The sequence below is a fragment of the Triplophysa dalaica genome, chromosome 2 (genome assembly GCF_015846415.1).
Source record: "Triplophysa dalaica isolate WHDGS20190420 chromosome 2, ASM1584641v1, whole genome shotgun sequence".
NCBI classification, from domain to species: domain Eukaryota; kingdom Metazoa; phylum Chordata; class Actinopteri; order Cypriniformes; family Nemacheilidae; genus Triplophysa; species Triplophysa dalaica.
Window position 1 is genome coordinate 17032862 of NC_079543.1, and position 20554 is coordinate 17053415.

A 20554-nucleotide genomic window follows, 5' to 3' on the forward strand; every position below is an offset into this window, starting at 1 on the left:
TAAATTTGAGATGCCTCAAAGACTAAAGTTCAGTTAAATACATAAAGAGATGCATCACAGATTGTCTGATTCATTTGTATGACTTGACTATGTTGGATTCTTGGCATTACAGATTTCACCATATCATTCATGTAACAGACATACTTTTTTCCAAGTGAAATATTTAACGATCAATAATGATCTATTTGTGCTTATTTAACATTTACTGAATAGTGTGTATTCTATTTTAACCTAAATTATCTTCCTTAAAGAACTGATTTTGATTCCCATCTATATCTACTGTTCATCCCGACTCCTAGTACTGACACGCTAGTACAGCATCTAGGATAGGGGTAAGACTTAGTAAATTAGTACATAAGAAGAAAAAACATTATTGATGAGCAAAATAATGGCAATCACAGCTCTCAAAAGCAGTAACTAAAGAGCCAAAACATCACAGAAAAGCATTTTAGAGTTTATTTTTATGTGGCTTGTTTATCCATAAATTAAACCAAATCTAGCAAAAGCTCTCCAGTCTTAAAGGAACCTGAAATATTGGAGGGTCTTCAACAGTGTTGTCCAATCAGAACGCATGGGAAACATGTAGCTAGTGTGAAAACAATGCAACAAATTTAAAGAGAGTGTTGATTATTTGTTAATAAGCTGAAAAAAATACAAAAATCAGTTGACATCAAGGGACAAAAAAAAACATGTTCTTATGGTGTCCTCTAACTGGAATGCGCTATTTAATGGCCAGCAATCTAATGTGAAACCGAAATTAAATTGGCCAAAACTTGATATACATGTTTATCACTTTGCACCTGAGCAGAGAAGGCAATTGTGCAGAACACATACGTCAATGAAGTCGCTCATCACTAACTCAACTTCTCAAGCATTTCAGAAAAACAGACTGAACCTTTTTTTGCACTATGTTATACAAAAGAGGAGCACATATTTTATTTTCTCTTCTTAATTATTAGTGTAAAGAGCAATCCAGTCATCTCCTACATCTGTGTGCGGTTGGGATATACTCACTGGAGTTTTGATTCGAGTTTTGAAGCATTCCTCTGTGTTTATTATCCTAGATATTAGTTTAGATGCAATTTGTTGTTTCTTTAAAATTGAATGGATCAAAAAATGGGTCCAGTTCATTTAGGTGGGAAAATGAAATCCCTGGATTGCTTTCCTACTGGCAAGCAAATTCTTTAAATTAAAAAGGTAGCCTTGAAAAATAAAACAGTTAATCAGAAGATCAGATGAAATGTCCATAGCCTTCAAGCTCTTTTGCTAGGCATGTAAGAGAGAAGTTAATGTTAGCAGTCTTTCACTTCCACTAATAAGTCAATACTTTTTATTCATCATCATCCTCCTCATCCTCCTCCTCCTCATCATCATCATCATCTTCATCAAACTGGTCTTTTGTATCCAGATCATCCTCATCTTCAATCTGCAGGGAAAAAGTAAAACCAAAAGAATACAATGAAAAAATCTTATTGGAAACGGATTCAAAATACAGCGCAAAAGAATATCTAACAAATTAAAATGGACCCGTATTAAACTAATCGTGAGTTTTCTGAGCGCAAGTTTACCGTCTCTCCCAATTCCTCGAGTTTCTGTTTCAAGGACAGAATCTTCTGATCCTGGTCAGCAAGTAGCATGAGAAGCTCATCCTGCTCCTTTTTAGAGTCCTGCACCTCCTTCTGCAATTTGTTCTTCTCCGCCTGCAAGATGGCCACTGTGCTTGTGGATGAAGCAAGCTCTTTCTCCATTGATTCTTTGCTTTCCAGAAGCGCTTTAACTTCCTCCTATTAAACAGTGAGTATGACGGAAGTGGAGACAAAAACAAAGAATTTCAGATTTTCTAATCAGACAATCAATAGACTAATGAACACGAATGAAGATGAAATTGATAGTAAATAAAGCACATGACAATAGAGGAGCACTCATTATTTTGAGTAAGACACCTTGAGCTTTTGTGTTTCAGTGTTCTGAGTGGACAGTCTGCTTTCTAACTCTGCAATCTTCTCTGAGTAACCACTATCTTCTCCAGTGACTGGGACTGTAGCCTAAGAAAAAAGAAAATGCTGATCTAAAATCATAAACCAGGTTAAATGACCAAGCTTGCTTAGATTGTTTTGTTTGCGTGGCTGTAGGGCAGCTGTAGAATATGGGCAATTCTAGCATTAAGGATGTTACATTGGTATATAGATTTTTTATTATTAATAAAAATACATATTCCAAGTTCTAGAAACGTTTTTGCTTATTGTTTACAGCAAGCCAATTTAATTAAAAGCTCTGGTTATGTTTGAGTCTGAAATGCAACAAATGGTTCATGGATGGTTCATGTCTGCGGCTCAGAGTACAGTTCACTAGATTAGAGCATCAGTAAATAAATAACTAACACACTCACCCTGGTCTCATATCTTCCAATAAGCTCCTGCCTTTCAGTCTGAAGCTGTGTGATCTCTGCTGTCTGGCTCTGCAGCTGAGCTTTCAGCTTCTCCACCTGCTGTAACCAACCACAGAAAATGTCTATTGAACTCCATTCAATGCATTCTGTGTAATTGTAAGAGCAGCTACAGAGAGGTGCATGATGTTACATAATATACATTGAAAAATGAAAGGAATGATTGGCACGTTACCCTCAATATTTCTGTGTTTTCTGAAGTTGATCCCTCTGCTGATGGTACCCCCTCAGCTTTCTGAGTGACAGACCAACATTTTCCTTACATACAACATACATAATGATACAACTAGAAAAGGCAGAAATGCTATTATAATAGCATGTACATGCTGGGGTGTAGGATAACAGACTGCACTCACACGTACCAGGCTTGTAATTACATTGTCCTTTTCAGTGAGTTGTGTCTGCAGTGATTGGTTTTCTCTATGTAGATCCTCCAGTTGTTCTCGGAGTTGGCTCAACTCTTCTAGCTGCAGGCCGTTCACATGGGCTCCATCTACCTGACTACCTGTCTGCTGATTATCTTTACCTACACAATGTATACCATTAGTGGATTAGTAAAAGAATTTGACAAACATTTTCCTGTAGCTCAGTGGTAAGATCATTGCGTTAACAACGCAAGGTTGTTGGTTCGATTCCAGGGGATTGCAAAAGCCTATGTAAAATGTATAGGATAATGCATTGTAAGTCGCTCTGGATAAAAGCGTCTGCCAAATGCCAAAAAATGTAAAAAAAAATTACATCTTGTTAAAAACACCATATACAACGTGATGTACTTTCATTTTCTAACACTGGAATACTTTTAAATAAGTTAAATAATAATTAAATAAACGTGTTTACTAACACTTCAATATATGCTTTGTACATTAATCATTACATTTTAAATAGATATAAACGTAATTATATTTCAATGTGTGATATAATATATGATATGCTATATTTTCATATTTGAAAGTATGTGAATACATATTTAAACAGTATATAAACTCTGCTCATGACTTTCTGGAGAGTCTTTTGCACTTAAACATACAGGTGTACAACACAGAACCAAGTTCCAAAGCGTACAACATAAATAGGGGGAAAATAAGAAGCGGCTGAGATAGTGTTACTAATACTGTAAAACAAGCCAAGTACTATTTTATTTTGATTCATTACAATTTTAGAAGAACAGAAGCAAACTTCTACAGATACTGCTCTTACCTAGTTTGAGTTTAAGGATGTTGTACTGGTCCTTGTGCTGCTGGATCTGAGAGAGCTGTTGTGTTGTGGTGTTCTGGAGCGTTTCATTCTGTAACATTAGTGATGCCATTTGCTCCTTCATCTCTTTTAACTGAGAGTCCTAAAATCGAAGACACATTTTTTTTAGACAGCAGACAAACGATATTCATAATGCAGAAGTCACTATGTGTGTAATACATATTTTAAATAAAATCAGCTATTCACAATTTCACTTTTTAAACGTCATAAATTGAACTTTAGGTTACTTTGTATGTAGAGTTATAAAAAAAGTTGTTTTAAATTCTTCACACTGACATAGAATCTCTATTCCACAGTGCTGAAGCACTGTGCTTGGAAAGCATTGACTTCTTAATAGAGTGTATCAACATACTTATTTGTTGATTCAAAAATATATCCTCGATTCTGATTACCAACACTATTGTTGACATAGTTAACCCGTCATGGAAACTTGTGAGATAAATTTATGATGACAAAGCAAAGATGAAGCAACAGGCAATCAAAGAATCATGGTTCCATTCTGTGCTACAGTAAAATGTGCCAAGGTTCAATGAAATTCAGATCATTACATATATCATATTTGCCATCAGAAGTGTCTAAGGTTACCTGGAAACATGAGTATATAATATAAAAACTGTATATAGTGTTGTTACCTGTTCTCTGATCAGCTCTTTGTACTGCGTAACAATGCTGTCATGCTGTTCTATTGTTTTTTTCACCTCTTCTTCTTTTTTCTCTTCCTCGCTTGACTTAAGCACAGCTTTTGTGATCACGCCTATTAACAAATAAGATTAAAGTGCATGTTATGTTCCCTTTAATACCACACTTCAATGTTTGTGTCCAATTTAGTACATTACTTATTTAAGCTGATCCGATTCTAGAGACCACTTTCTTTTGTTGAGGTGAGCGACTCTGATTTTGTGACTATAAACACACTACACTGTATTCTAATAGGGTTACTTTTGATTTTAGACTCACTTTAGTGTGCCTGATTATCAAATGTAGTTATACAGATCATGTGAAGAAGGCACATTTAAAGCTCAGCGAAAGGGATAGTTCACACAAAAATAAATTAGATTACTCTCTCTCTAATTTCTTCAAAACCTGTATAAATGTCTTAGTTTGGTTGAACACAGAAAAATATATTTGGACGAATGCTTGTAACCAAACAGTTCTTGACCCCATTGACCACAACAATAGGAAAAATAACAACGATAGTCAAAAGTGCCCCAGAACTAGTTGCTTTCCTACATTCTTCAAAATATCTACGCTTGTGTTCAACGGAACAAAAAAATTATAATGTAATTTTCCAACTATGGTTGTCAATCGGGTCCAAGCCCTGTTTGGTTACAAGCATTGTTCCAAATATCTTTCTCTGTGTTCATCAGAACGAATACATTTATACAGATTTGGAACAATTCAAAGGTGAGTAAATCCAAGTTTTTTATTTTTGGGGAATTGTCCCTTTAATACAGGACTCAGAATTGACTTTAATCCCATTTACTGTGATGTGTCACACAGACAAAATATGATGTCCACTTGTTAACAGATTGCCCAAGACAGATCTTTGTAGTAGGTGTAAATAGGGCAGGTCCTGAAGGTCCCGTTCTGATCAAATCACCCAAAATATATACCGGGGTAAGAATCTGTGAATCTGTGCCCAGGACTCCAACACTAACCTTCTAACTCTTTGACAAGTTTGGTGAACTCATGATCAAACAGCATGTGCTCTGGGGCGGAAAAGGCTGGTTGAGGTTTCTGAGCAGCACGGGAATACAGTTCATGTTTGGTTACGAAGCCCAGCTTCTCCACAAAGTTTTCCTTCCCTATGCGCTTCTCAATCAACTGTTTCAGCTTTTCTCTTTGGAAAGGAAGAGAGACATGTTATATTGTACATACGGTTCAGTAATTGACAGATATGGATTACTCGCTGTAACGTTACAGTCACCCATTATTTTAATCCACTAATTAAAACAAATCAGTATATTATTCATATCAATTTGTATAACAATTTGTAACATATTATAAGACAAAGAAGCTGAAAAAGAGAAAACTTCAGAAAAGAATATAGTAAGAACTTACTTTGTGTAATTCTCTAAGCTGTTGTCATTATAGTAGATACAAATCCCCAACAGCAAGGCACACAGACCCTGAACCAGTCGCTCATCTTCACCCAGGTTTTCAGAGATCTGACCTGTTAGCTATAGACTTCATTTAAAGAAACGTACAAATCAGACTTTAGATCTAAATCATGTAATTTAACACGGCACTAAAAAAGAAGACAGTAACTTCATTATATTTCATTCAAAATCATGGGCATATCCCCATTGACTATGTAAGTCATGGTTAAATACTCTGAATTGCTCTGACAGTTATAAACTATTTTCAAATTCAAGTTAGTTATTTTACAAATATAATGGGAACAGTGATACAGAGTAGGTCTGTTAAGTCGATCAGGTGTGTATTGACAAAAGGATACGAAGGGAACATTGTCTTGATTGTGCAGGAAATGCATGACAGCAATGGGACAGTTACAGATCCAGGTGCAGAGTAGCATGAGAAGACCCACCTTTGTCTGTACCCTACTACCCTGTACACACAAACACACACAGAAACACAAACCATACAGTCTTAAAGAACACAGCGATATTTTTACATTCAGCTAATATATATTTTTATAGACATCATCTTCTATAATGATGATAGATAAATGTTAGATGTTCAGGTTGCCTCAAATGACCAAATCTGCATATGGGTCAAGGGGGTTGAATTTTATTTACCATGTTTAAAGTCATAAAAAACAGGCAGAGGGAAACTATTGAAGTGAAAGGATTGTAATTGTCAGCACTGCCATTTCAAAGTTGAGTGGCCCAAAATCCAGACACCTACATAGACCAATATCCATATTTTATCACAATTGTGCCTTATATAGACAGGTATTTAACTTTTGATCACTTCTGGTTTACCTGGAATTAGTTAACTAGATGAAAATCTGATAGCGACAAAGAACATTTAAAAGCTTTATTTGAAAATAGTTAAGTGGTAAATCTGAAATCAAATTAAAACACTACCGCCAAACAATGGGACAAGATATATTTTATAAAAGCATGTAAAAGTATCACATCAAATCTTCTTTAGAATGCGGAGAAGATATCTTGAGAAATATCTTTGTGTTTCACATGCATAGGACACACTTGTGGATCTAGGGGGTTGAAAATCGTTGAAATCTTATTGGCCCACGAAGAGCCCCTGTCCTCTCAGGGCCTCTATAGCCTACACCTGATATGTGTTTTGGTTGATCGGATCACAAGTGGGTGACGTTAAATACAGGTGTAAACGTGGTTTGAAACGCTTTGAGCTTGTTGACTTTCTACCATTTCCAGAAGTCGATAATGCATTCCAACGGATTGTGTTTGAGGTGTAGACACTCATGCGGTTGAAGGCGTTCGAGAAGGCCACAAAAGACCGCCTACACCAAGGCCGCATTTACACTGCTGTTCTTGATGCTCAATTCAGTTTTTGAGACCATGTCCAATTTTTTTTTTAATTGACACATATCTGATATCTGCATTTACACTGCACATGGCGAAACAACCCAAGGTAGACGAACTGACCAAAAAAAAAGTAAAAACGTCATTGCACCGCCGCTTATTTAATTTCATTTTCATACAGAGATCTCGGAAAATGAACGCAATAAAATATCGGAAATATCGGATCTGAAAATATCGGAATCCATTTGCTTTATTCCTGCTACAGGGTCAAGGGTCATATCTGATCTGTGCCACATTAAAGGAGAAAAGCAGAATTGGTTCACTTGATACATGCGGTATAAATGCGGCCTAAGCATTTTTTTAACGGCCCAGCATGACATCATGCTGCGTATCCGAGCATTTTCCGCATATTTTATAATATAAAACTCATCAGTAGCAAGTTTAAAGTATCCCTAACAGTGAGATGAATCAAAGTTTAAAATTAAAGTTAATCTAGATTTACGGTTAAAATAACACCTGGATCGAATGATAGCTAAATATAAATCTGATTATTTTTAAACAAGGTTCACAGTTTGATGCACTAGAATAAATAAATAAACATTAATTTAATCTAGATTCAGGAGCTGTGTCCACCAATGCGCTTCTGTCTGCGGCGTACGGTCTGTTTTTTCAATTGTTTCCAATGGAAACCGCACATTTTTTTAAAACACCAGCCGCTGGCTTTTTTTCTCCGCGCTCAGCGTGACCGGGCAGCCAGAGTTGAAAACTACTCAACTTGGCGAAGAACGCTGTGCCTGCAGCTGGCGTTTTCAGATGCATAAAAGCACCTCGGGGGACACAGGGGCTTAAGCCTAATCCTTGTTGGTGCAACCCACCCTAAATCTCTTTTTATCATCAATACCCATCATTCTAGAACTCATCTCCAGTGTTTTGTTCAGAAATCTGGTAGTGCCTACAGCAATTGAATAATGCAGAAAAATTATGCATTATACTTTCTTGTACTTCAATTGCCGCCCTACTGTAAATTGTGGCCCCTGCTTTTAAAAAATCCAAGATCCACCACTGATAGGACATAAATAAGGTCCGTATTTTGTAGATGTCATACAGGTTTGAAATGACATGAGGATGAGTAAATACAAAATAAAAAATCCATTTTGAGTGAATTTTTGTTTTTTATGCACATATCAGGTGAAACTCCCCCAAAATGTCCAAAATTAACCTAAATTTACCCTATAAAGGGTTATTATTGATCTTATCAAATTTTGTAGTTTTAAATGTATAATTCATAAACTCGTTATTAGCGACACTGGTGGCCGTAAATGAACGTCAGCCAGTATATGACAATGGCAATAAAAAACAAATAACACATGAAATTTCTTATATATGTCCTTTTATGATGCAGTTCCAGACTAATTTCTAATGTAATTAAAAATGCTACTTTAAAACTTAATCTTATATATTCAGCTAAGCAGAAAGAGGTGAGAGATTTTAAAGGGGTCCTATCATGCCCTTATACAAAATGTTCAACCATTTAGAGAGTGCTTTGGACATATCAAATCCCTTAACCCTAATTTCTAAGGTGTAAAAACTGCTGTCAGTTTTGCCTGCATGGTGATGTTTTAGGCAGTGCTTTTACTATCTATGTATAAACATTAGTATATTTAATATAATAATATAGCGACTTTGAATTGAAGAAGAAGCATGTTATAGTTTAAATGATCGGTTTCTTTTAGTTCTAAAAAGTATTTTCTGTGGGAGAGAATATCTTCTTTTGGAGTGGACTTAGTGCGTTATAACGCTTCAGCACTTTTTATGCTCAAGTAGCAACACTACATACATAAAATTCTGAAAAAGCATAATAGAACCCCTTTAATGAGCTAAAAACAAATCAAAATGTCTGTATTTTATAGAACAAGACTAAAAAGACCACAGCATGCAGTCAGCAATTAAAAAACAAAAGGTAAAAGCCAGGCCTGCCAGGGTAAGTTAGGGCACACAACAAACAGGACGGAAACAGCAAACAGAAGGACAGCAAACATTTCATATTGAATGTGAGTGATAACCACAAGCTACCATTCTGATGATATCCTAGTTTTTAATGGGATCTGAGAAAATATCCCAAAACTACATACTGTTCTTGAGATAACCAGTCCAGTCCTGTTGAAAAAACCAACTAAAAAAACCCCAACTCAGACCAGCATGAATTTCAATGCAGGTTGAAGTTACTTTGGTGTTGGTTTAACTGGTGCATAGTCATCATGATGTACACCAGGAATTTCAATGCAAGTTGAAGTTATTTTGGTGTTGGTTTAACTGGTGCATAGTCATCATGATATGCACCAATAAAACACTGTTGACTGTTAACCTGGAGACAAACTAGCACACCAACATCCGAAACATAACACGTGTTGGTCTTTTCAAGAGGGAGCATCCAAAATAGCAGAAACACTGATGGCAGACAGATGGAAGAAATTCTGAGGCAAAAAGTTCCCTTTGAATAAACGTTAAGGTCAAGAAATATAAAATTCAAGTGGCTTTTGCGCAGCCAGCCTTTGGCCCAAAATAAAGCTACAAATATCTGATAAGTCACACACACGCTAAAACATTAAGGTTAAGAGAGGTACCTGGGATAGAATATTGGTGCATTGTTGCAGAAGGGAAACAGGTGGCTTGCCCAGACTGGTGGCCAACTGTACCCGGAGCAGTTGTTCTTTCTGGGTGAGGTTATCTTGCAGTGCGTGAGCCAGAGCCACAGCGGCACACCAGTTTGACAGAGAGTCGGATGAGAATAAGCCTCCACATAACAGCTGTCCCGCTGAGATAGAGTTAGCTTGGGGACGGAGAGACAAGATTCTTGAACAGGATCCAAATAAATCAAGTTATTTGAGAGTAAAACATACAAGAAACAAACAGGCAATGTAGCAGAGAAGAAGAAATTGTAAAGTGTAGATTGGTAGGCTAATTAAGCGAAAAAGCAGATCTTGTGGGATCTGATCACATTTTACCTGGTAGCATTCAGTGACCAATCATCTGATTGCATACATCACTTACTACATCAAAGTGTTTTTGAATGTTTGATAAATTACAAGAATGTCTTTCTCAGTTATATCTGAAAATGATGTGCAGATACCCTGGGATGGAGTCCTTTTTCTCTCTTACTGTTGCCATGTATAAAAGTCAAACTGAACTTGTGAGTCTGTAAAACCCCTACCATCTATAGTGGAGGGCAGTAGTGTGGATACTATCTCCCCCTGGCCTTTATGGTTCTTGTAGAGGAAGCACTGGAAGCAGTAAAGCACAGCACAGCGTAGAACAAACGGCTGTCTCTCGTTCACCATAGACATGAGAAGAACCACGATTGCAGGCCTGAAGAAAACACCCAACATGTTCATATTTCCCACTCTTTAGAAGAAACCACAGAAAATGTTTTATTGGGCTTCAACAGAGGTGTGGTAAAGAACACAGACCTTGGTGGATTGGATGGAGCATTAACAGATGCAAAGTAATCCTGGTTGACATCAGAGCCACGGATGACCTCTGACACGGTATTAATGGTCTACAACAAAACAAACGGTAAATAAAAATGTTCAATGTTTAAAACATCAAAAACTGTTTTAATGGAGTAAAAGATCTGGGTAGTTAGTGTGAAAAAAGTCAATGAGACTTATTATCTGAGACCTATCTGACCTCTGTGAGGATATCAGCAGGAACACCTGTGGCCATGAGGATGGTGCATAACTGTTGGAGGAGCCCGCATTGGAACATGGCCTTCTGACAGCTGGATGTGCCCCCTGGAGAGTTTACTGGAGAAACCATCACCCGCACCAGCTACATATGGACCAAAAAAGAGTGAGTTAAGTGTGAATTATAGTCGCGCCTACGCCGTAGCCTGACGCGCACCTCTCCAAAAATGTAACAACGTGTCAACTCTACGCTGATCCTATATGGACCGCAAGTGCTGGGATTGGTCTGTTTGAACCCCTCCATCACGTGAAAAAATCTGCGATAGAGTCATGTTTATTTAAAAGCATTTCCGAATGAATTATCTATGCAAAATATTTGTACTTCTGTTTTAAACATCTCAAATCTGAAACAAAAGTGACTTGTTTACTTGGAGCTATCAATGCTAATACTTCGCAAACGAGTGGATTCTTCTTCGGCTCTTGTCTTGGTTACACAAGCAACACGCGCGTGGACACTGACGCCTAGTGGTCGTTGCCTTTCGACGTTGACAACGACGTAGAAGTATAAATGTAAACCTACACCTAGGCTACGGCGTAGAGGCAACAGCGTAGGTCCTACACAGAACACAAAAATTGGGCTTAAGAACAACCTGCACGACACAGGGTGTCATGCTCATATTTTGTACCTGAAGCATTAGATGGAGGTTGGTGACTTTCTGTGCTGACCAGCCAGAGTTGTCATCCCCCACTTCAAACCACGGTTTCATCCTTTGGATATAAGATCCTTCTTTGAAAAAATTCTGATTGGAGCTATTGTTCTTTAGGAGGTTGAGCAACAATAAGAGACAGTCCTCCACCACAATACCTGTGAGATTAGGATGGAAGTCAATGAATGGCCTTTAAAAACACACAAGTTTCTCTTTCTAAAAGCCAGTTTGTATATTTCACTATTTACAATATATTAACCATTTACCTCCATCACTTGAACCCTCCTCTGTGATAATATCAAGGAGTCTCTCAAAAGCGTTTTCAAAAGCCACGATTTTCTGAATTGCAGCATTGCCTTTGGTTAGTTGCTGAAGCAGCAGAAGACCCTTAAGGACGAAAAATTATGTTTTCATTTAAATAAACTTATTACATTAAGTAAAAGGTTTTGTTAAAAAATGTCAATGAAGTGAGGATTATAACTTACATCATTTCGGATGACTTCCCTGGAGTCAGCAAGTAGATCCATTAACCTGGACACTCCTGCCGCGTGAAGTAACATATTAGTTATTTACTCACTATATGAAACTGTAGCAATGGAGCACATTCAGTTGCGTTTGCTTTTTTGATTTAACTGAAACGAATGCAATTATTTGACAAAGAAGTGAAGTGCGCTTCGAAAACAAAGGACACATTTGCACACTGGCAGCTGAGTTTGGAAAAAGACATAACCATCAAATCAAAATCATCCTTAGTGTTAATTAATTATTACTTTACAAATAAAATATGTATTTTTTGGAACATATTGGATGTAAAGCAAACAAACGATAATGCGTTAGTAACATAAGTGCTAACTAGATCATCATACATGTATGATTCCATTAGGACACCCCAAATAAGCATGCTAAAAACAAACAAACTTCTGAGTCAAATCCTTGAGTTGTTTTATTTAGAAGATCAACATATTTTTGGACTCACCCATGGGGCTCACCAGGATGATGCCTTGGGCCTGAGCACACTGGTTTTTCAAAAGTGCAGTTAAAAGCTTAACACCTGGCCATCGGACATGAAAGTCAAATTCCTACAACAAACAAAACAGTCAAACAACTTTCGAAGAATAACATGTAAAATGCCAAAATACATTGTTCTTAAATAATATATGTTAACCCAAAAATTAAAACAAGCCTTTTCAAGCCCTAAATTAAAATATGGTGACATTGTGATTCATTTAAATTATAATGTTTTGAAATTTTTGTCTTGTTTTGTTTGTATTATTTGAGGTTAGGGGCGATTATATTTGTTTTCATTCTCCTGTATCTATCCTTTTGTTGTCAAATTAGTCAGAAAAACTTTAAAGGAGGCATGAATTAAAATCACAATTTTAACCATAGCTCTTGTTATGTAAGAGGGAATTGTATTCACCCGAACATCAAGTCTCAGAACTGAAAATGCCCTTGTTACTGAGATTACATCTGTTATTGACACCAGGCCCAGCGAACGCCAGGTTCTGGAATGCACCTATCTATTACGACATTGATAGGTTGAACACCGCCTCCATAGAAAAATATCAACGACTAATTCTCTAGCCCTGCCCACTGGTTTGCTCATGACAGTTCTGAAGTGGCGCGGAACTAGATAGAGCGAGCAAGCAATAAACAAACATGCTGTTAAAGATAGCTAAATATTGTGCCACCGCTGGTTGTGGAAGAATACGGTAACTGCATAACCTTCCTTCGGATTCCGACATTAAAAATAAACTTAAAATAAACCCCACATTACTAAATACGTTCCAGCTCATGTGGAAAAAACATGGAGCGTTTGTTCGTTTCATTTCTCCAAGGATTCCTTCATGAACAAGGCAGAGATCGACACCGGTTTTGTGGAATGACTTAAATTAAAAGCAGTGCTGTGTCGTCAATATTGGATCCGATAGGAATGGAGCAGATCTCTGGCGTGAGTAAAAAAAAAAAAGTACTATGCGTCACTAATGCTTTGTTAGAGATTGCTTGATGTGCCCTATGCACAATATCAGTATTACCTGGGGACCTCCAGACATTTTAATAATTGCAGATGTCTGTTGTCTGTGATCTTAAGCTCCTGCGAATCAGCATCTCTGTGATTTGTTGAGCTCATATATCATTTTTCAAGGTTTTATCCACCGTTTGCGAATAATGGAGGCTGTTTTTAGGTGTTTTGGTATTATTTTGGGTGCTTGGTGATATCCATAAGTTACCGGGAGTCACCCCTTTGTTTAATTATTATGGAAACTCTCGTTACATTTGAGTCCCGCGGTCGCGGTGATCTTTTGTCCAGTTCGGGATCACTGGTCTCAAATGCTAACAGATACGTTCATATATCATTAAACACAATACAACTATAGGCTATACAAACTATACGCAAAGCCTTGCCATCACTGAAATAAGTCAGTATATTTGAGTAAAATCATCCCTTGCGACTGTGTCACATGAAATAATGATGTGGGGAGGTCATTTATAAATCACAGGAGGTCTCCAGATAATACTGATGCAATGCGAAAACTGTGAATGGTGCCAATGTGTAATCTAACATTAGGTCTCTAACCATGTTTACAGATTGCTCCAACAACACAAACTGCTATCCAATCAAAGCAGAGGGTATTTACTTGTAAAGTCTTCAATGCGGCATGCCCATTAAAACCGAGCGTTTGCAGTGCTGGCCTCAAAACCAGTGTAGAAAATACCCTATTACTTATTGATCTTTTTTAATGTAAAATTTACGTGAACGTCATAACTAGACCCCATACAACAGTATAAAACAATAAACAAGGCCAGTTCATGAGACCTTTAAAAGGAAGCCATTTAAATCTGGGACTGCATTAGTGTGAGGAAAGTATGAGATAATTTGAAATATTTCATATAGATTCCTCTATAACAAAATATTCCAGTGGATTCTAAACCTACCTCCAACAGTGTAAGGAGAAGAGTGACATTATCTGGTTCCTGGATAAACTTGTCAGTAAACTGAACTCCCATATCATCCTCCTGCTTTTGATGGTTCTCCTCTGAAAGAGAATACAGATCATTTTTTATTCTTTTAGTTTGTAAATTCAACCCAAAAGATGTAAGGATGAACAGATAAAATAAATTTAATATATTGCTTTGAAGATGCAGGGAATAGCTGTCCAGCTGGATGGGGATACTTTGTGCTAAAGCCACCTGATAACATTGCAAGAGCTGGTAAATAAGCTATTTTCATCGGAAGGAAAAGCAGAGAAATGTGTCTGTTGACAAAGAGTGTATTAATACGATGGGGGAAAGACCAAACAGCACATCAACCCACAGGATAAAGGAATAGCAGACCCAAAACGAATACTCATATCTCTCATGACCTTGCAAACTCAATGGACTATTCAATGATGACTTATAATACACAAAAAACACGTTTGATGTTACACCTGAAAAGATACATCTTATGGCACTATATTTTATTTGAGTGCTGTGACGACAATTATTCACTGACAATACGTTTAATGAATAATCAATCTAAGGTCTCTGCTATAATATAGCTTTGGAAGACTGGAAATATGCTGCATAGATTCCACAAACTCATTTTTGGTGCTTTATAAATATTAAGGACATTGCTAGTCCCAATTCCCTTTCTATTATATGGAAAAGAACAGGTAGGCCATCCTTCAAAACTTTACGTCTTTTTGTTGCATGATAGAAAGAGAGCCATATGGTCAAAATGAGGGTGAATAAGTCTACAGATCTTCTTTTTATGGGTGAGCTATTCCTTCAGGAAACTGAGACAGTGGAAAGGGGTAAATGTATACAAAAAAAGCCAAAAAAACAATAACAAGAAACAACCAACCCTCAAACCTTAACCTCTTCCCAAAAATCACGCTCACGCAGATAAACATTTCATTACTTTACTGACAATACTTTCATTTTCAGGCTCAAGATCATTGTTTAAGCTTGTTATTAAGTGAACCACACATTGTTTATTGAGTTACTTAAATTATTTTAAACTTTTGAACTGATGCTTCATTAACTCAGTTAATATAGTAACTCGACCTTGGCTTGAACAGCAAACATAAAGATCGGCTGTCAGTTACTGGATATACAATAGATAATTAAACATGAAAATCTACATGAAAATTATAGATTGAGCAAAATAAATTGTGGATTTGCCTAATATTTGATCTAGGTTTTTAAACAACATTTTTACACAAATAAAAGTGAACCCAAAAGTTCTGAGAGTACAATCTGAATTTACCAAAACACGCAAGACGAATTGCTGCTGACAGATCTGTTATTTACTTGGTAACACAAAATCTATTACATGAAACTCAGAAAACATTTCGAGTTTCCGTTAACTGTAAACTTTTCCAATAAAATAGTGTTGTAGGATAATCCGCAGAGCGTTAAACCTCTATGAATAAAACTGGATTAAAATCAAATGCTAGAGGACAACTCTATGGTTTTCAAGGCATGGATAGGATAGTTGTTAGACAGCATCATGCACAAAAAAAGTGCTTTACCTTCAGATTCATCTGGATTAAACATAAAAAGAAAAAGGAGGAAGATCAGATATACACCAGCATCAGACTGAAAGTATGACTGAATAAATAATGACAATGTTTTTTAAAGATATACATTGAAATAAGGAAACAGGATTGAAGTTTTATTATCCACACTTTAAACCCTCCAAGCCATATCTGGACAAATTTTGAAAACAGCAGCCTACCTGGTTCCTCCTCTTCATCATTGCAAACAATATTGTATAATGTGTCCAAAGCATATCCCAGGATTTCAGTATCCGAGCTGTTTCAGAAAATTGCAGAAAATTGCCAGAAAAATCACAATGTGTATTAAATTAACCTAAACTCAATATCATTTAAAAAACCAATATATGTTCATGTTAACAATGCATGTAATACATTAACATAAAAAACACACCTGTCAGTCCGCAGAATATGAAGCAAATGTTCCATTGCCTTTGTGCCCACCTCCAAACGGTATTTCTGTAATTAAAAGACTACTTGACACGTGTTTCATAGAAATAATCTTTGTATATATTTGCCAATATTTAAATATTACATAGATTAAAGCAGACGCTTGAATTTTTCTTTTTTCTTTATCTACACACATTGCATCTCGATAGAATAATTACTTGATTGTAAGCCAACTTCTGCACCTAAATAATGTGATGATGCGTAAATTATTTTGTTCAGCGCTGATATAAAGGAGCTAATATAGCACTCCTGATCTCATTACTTTTAATAACATTAAGCATAATCACAACATCGTGACATCAACACTCGCTAGTCACCTTTGACAGAGACTTGAGGGCTCGGACAGCATCTCTTCGATCCTCCAACAGGGTGGATGAAGCCACACGATCACATAGCTTTTGAACCTGATAATGAACAGACAAGACACACAAGAACGGTTAATAGAGCCCTTGTTGCCCATACATCACAAAGACATGAGAGGTGATCTGCATCACATAAACACAATTCATTGACACAGATTAAGTGCATACAAATAAACAACAAAATCACACTCAATCCAATTAAATCACAGGAATAAAGTTATTTTCACTAAACAAATCATCACGAACAGAAATGAAACTCACTGTTTCTGCTCCGGTCGGTTGTGGGCCTGCTGACTGTCCTCCGATAACTCCAAATATGTAATTCATCTTTCTGTTCGCGTGAGTAATAATAACCTCCAATTGGATCTTTAGAATAAAACCTCAATTAAGCCAAAGAGACCCCCCCAGGACAGGTAGAGAGTAAATGCTATTAAAAACAGCTGCTGCCCGATGTTGATCTCACAGCCCACCTCTACGCAGCCCGGAACTGACTCACACGCGCATGCGCAGAAAACGTGGCGATACGTGGCTGACCATAGGATCAACAAGCTTTTAAAGGAACAGTGACACAGATTTACAATCATGGAATAGCTCTTTATGATCGAGTTTCAGTACTTTAATAAAATGCTTTTCCTCCGTCTGACTGGTTCAAGAGTTTGTGACTTGCACTCCTGAATAAAAACCTGTTAACATCTGGAATTTGTTTAATTTATTATTTATTGTATATGCTATTTTTTGTATTACTAAATTAACATGACATGAGGGACAACCCTTGCGCATCTTAATGTTAATTTAAAATCTCAATCATAAAGCAAAATATTACATAATATTATCTAACATTAGTTAATGCACAATAAACTATCACAAACAAAAAATGAACAGTTGTATTACAAATGTATACATATTGTATAATATCGTTTATTTTTAGTTAATGTTAGCTAATGTTAAAGGATTGTTCACTAAAAACAAAAATTCTGTCATCATTTGTTCATCCTCATTCATGCTTGACTTTTTTTCAGGTTTGGAAATACACATAATTAACAATTTTTTCTTTTTGGATTAATGAATGGGTCCTTGTTATAAAGTGTTACCCAATGTTATATGTACATAATAAAATATTGTCAAATGCTGAACAAACACACAAAACACAGTTGAGACCAGAGCCGTTAAAAAACAGAGTTGCAACATTCGCATAGACGTCTGTTGGAAAAATGGAATGCGGAAGTAACTCGTTCCATGGAGGGTTCTCCAAACATTGCATTGAAGCCCTATCGTTTCACTGTTTCCCAAACACATTCGCAAGTTGATAAAAACATCTCTGTAAAACTGGTGTTTTATTTTAAGGATGTTTTTTAAACAAAATATTGGTTTCCTAAATAAAAATGGCTGTTCCGTGTGTCTGTACGTGTAGCTGAATGATTTTCTATAAAGACTGCTCATTAAATCAAATGTCATCTACCATCTCCGTAAATTATATAATAAAATCTCTTATCTCTTTTGTTTGACTCATTCATTTTTAGCGTTCTTTGCGGTGCATTTACTTGCAATCATTGATTATTCATTGATAAATTACTTTGGCATTTTTATATGAATGTCTTATAATTTAACATTGATATGATCATAGAAGCACAAGAAACAGATGAATGCATGCATACTGTTAATGTATTGCGCATTATGTATTCTTCTTATATTAGATTAGCTTCTTATCCTAGCTAAATTACACACACACAACTGATTAATACTGTCGCTTTAAAGGGCCAGTTACATTATAACGATAACTATAACAATAACTGTAACAGTAACTGCATTTACGTCCACACCAGCCGGCGATAACAATAACGTTGTGTTTATTTTAAGCCTGCACGCTGCAGTGTTGCAGTCATTAAAATGAATGTAGATGACCCGCTGCAGAAGCTTTCGTTTTCATTTCCGAACGTCTTTTCTCAAAAATATGACAGCAAAGGCTGGATGCTCTCTCTGAAAGCTGAATGTGCGCTAGTGTCCGTGTAAAGCATATATATTTTGCCACCTTGCTTAGACTCATAAGTGTTACATATATAATATCCCACAGTAAACACATCGCTTTCCAACTACTAAGTCTTTAATTCTGACATAAAACCCACGTTGCCAATAGTCACCTATAGTCAAACATTATCCGCCTGAAACTGTCTGACAGTATGTTTTATCATTCATCAGCTAGAAAAAAAGTTGTTCTGAAAGTGATCCAAACGATATCGTTCATTATCGTTAGTTATGGTGTGAACCACTCCATTCTCCTGAATTAAGAAAGATTTTCAAAACTTATTTTTTTATAGTGATCGTTATAATGTGAACAGCCCACAACACTCATTAGACAAAATGTTATTGTAGAACGTATCAACATAGTTATCAGTGCATACATTGTGTTTGGTATTAAGTGTAATTTGTTGCAAATACAGCTGCTCACACCGTCTCTCCCACTTAAACCCGATCAAATAGACTGAACATTTGGAACCATTTAGCGCTCCATAAACCACGTGAACACGCTACGGCATATCAATATGTGTTGCATGTTTTTCAACGGCTGTGGTTGAGACCATGGTGCAGGTAAGCACATAGACATTACACCAGTTCTATTAAAGTAGTTCGTCATGGGGGCCAGTTCATGAAAAGAATCCTAAATGTATGGCTGGAGAGATATGGCTTGCAATATGAGGGATGACACAACCACTATAAGAAATTTGTTTTATTTTTTGCTATATTCCGTTTAAGTTTGACTGGATTCTGTGTTTCCGTCCTTTACAATACAATAGTAATATATTTGCCAGCATGAAAATAACTTTAATATACTACAGTATTCACTTATAAACTATGTTAAAAAACCTGCAGTAGATACGTTGAACCATGCAGGGAAAAGCAAAAATAGTAGTAAAAAATGTCTACTTAAATGTAAGTAATATTTTTTAGAATAAGTTCTATGTTTTTATATGTTTACTAGCACATTTACTTTAGTTTACTAAAGTAAATAATATACTTTATGGTTGAGTTATTTAAAAGAATCAAGACGGATGGTGTGGTAAAATGAGGGTGTAATAACTTGTACATGTTAACAGGACTTTTATTTTGACGGGTTGCCTCAGAGGATGTTTCACAGTTGCTTTCTTCTCACATGATGGAACAGAAACAGTTATGTGCATGCGTTCTCTTAAAGCTTCACGAGCACACGCAAAACAATTGCAGATAACATATTTAAACATTATCTGAATATTTCTAAAGTTATTCATGAATTTTGTTAGCTGTTCGGTGCTACTGTCTGGTTAAGAATAATACATTTGCTAGATTCTTTGCGTTATTAGGGGCTGTATCCACCGAGGAGTAATTACGCGTCTGAGAACGGCAGGAGCTTGGCTGAAAACGCCCGGTGCATGCGCAGCTTTCTGCTCAAAGATGAGCATGTTTTAACTCTGGGCGCCTTGTCGAACGCCGGCGCTGATTGTGGGGGAAAACGCATGGCACCACCGCTGAGCGAAAAATAAAATCTTTTTAAAAATCGTGAGATTACCGTTGAAAACAACTGAAAAAACACGCCGTCCGCAGGCGTAAACGCCTTGGTGGACACAGCCCCTTATACAGCAAAATGTGTTTTATGCCTAGACCCACGA

General features: G+C 36.5%; 1 protein-coding gene across 4 annotated transcripts; it reads right to left on the reverse strand.

Moving 5' to 3' along the window:
• Positions 1 to 442: 442 nt before the first annotated feature.
• uso1 (USO1 vesicle transport factor) lies at positions 443 to 17398 on the reverse strand. Of its 4 annotated transcripts, none has more exons than XM_056763922.1 (24): positions 17175 to 17398; positions 16869 to 16955; positions 16496 to 16560; positions 16284 to 16360; positions 14498 to 14598; positions 12537 to 12639; positions 12046 to 12101; positions 11827 to 11947; positions 11540 to 11718; positions 10858 to 10998; positions 10638 to 10726; positions 10382 to 10536; positions 9795 to 10000; positions 6159 to 6269; positions 5762 to 5880; positions 5359 to 5540; positions 4333 to 4454; positions 3644 to 3782; positions 2809 to 2972; positions 2622 to 2681; positions 2390 to 2485; positions 1944 to 2045; positions 1569 to 1784; positions 443 to 1426 (listed from the first exon to the last, which is right to left on the reverse strand). In XM_056763922.1, exons 1-24 carry the CDS (start codon positions 17238 to 17240, stop codon positions 1331 to 1333), a joined length of 2853 nt encoding a protein of 950 aa, XP_056619900.1. In that variant the 5' UTR covers positions 17241 to 17398; the 3' UTR covers positions 443 to 1330. The 4 variants fall into 4 exon arrangements, with proteins under 4 accessions (XP_056619900.1, XP_056619892.1, XP_056619884.1 ...); XM_056763914.1 differs by having other exon boundaries at positions 2390 to 2488; XM_056763906.1 differs by having other exon boundaries at positions 2803 to 2972.
• Between the last annotated feature and the right edge of the window lie 3156 nt (positions 17399 to 20554).

Coding starts and splice junctions, on each gene's coding strand:
- uso1 (XM_056763897.1), bottom strand. CDS start 17,240: ATGAATTACATATTTGGAGTTATCGGAGGACAGTCAGCAGGCCCACAA. Junction 16,956..17,174: donor AACCGACCGGAGCAGAAACA/GTGAGTTTCATT, acceptor GTTCATTATCAG/GTTCAAAAGCTATGTGATCG. Junction 16,561..16,868: donor CCCTCAAGTCTCTGTCAAAG/GTGACTAGCGAG, acceptor TTTTAATTACAG/AAATACCGTTTGGAGGTGGG.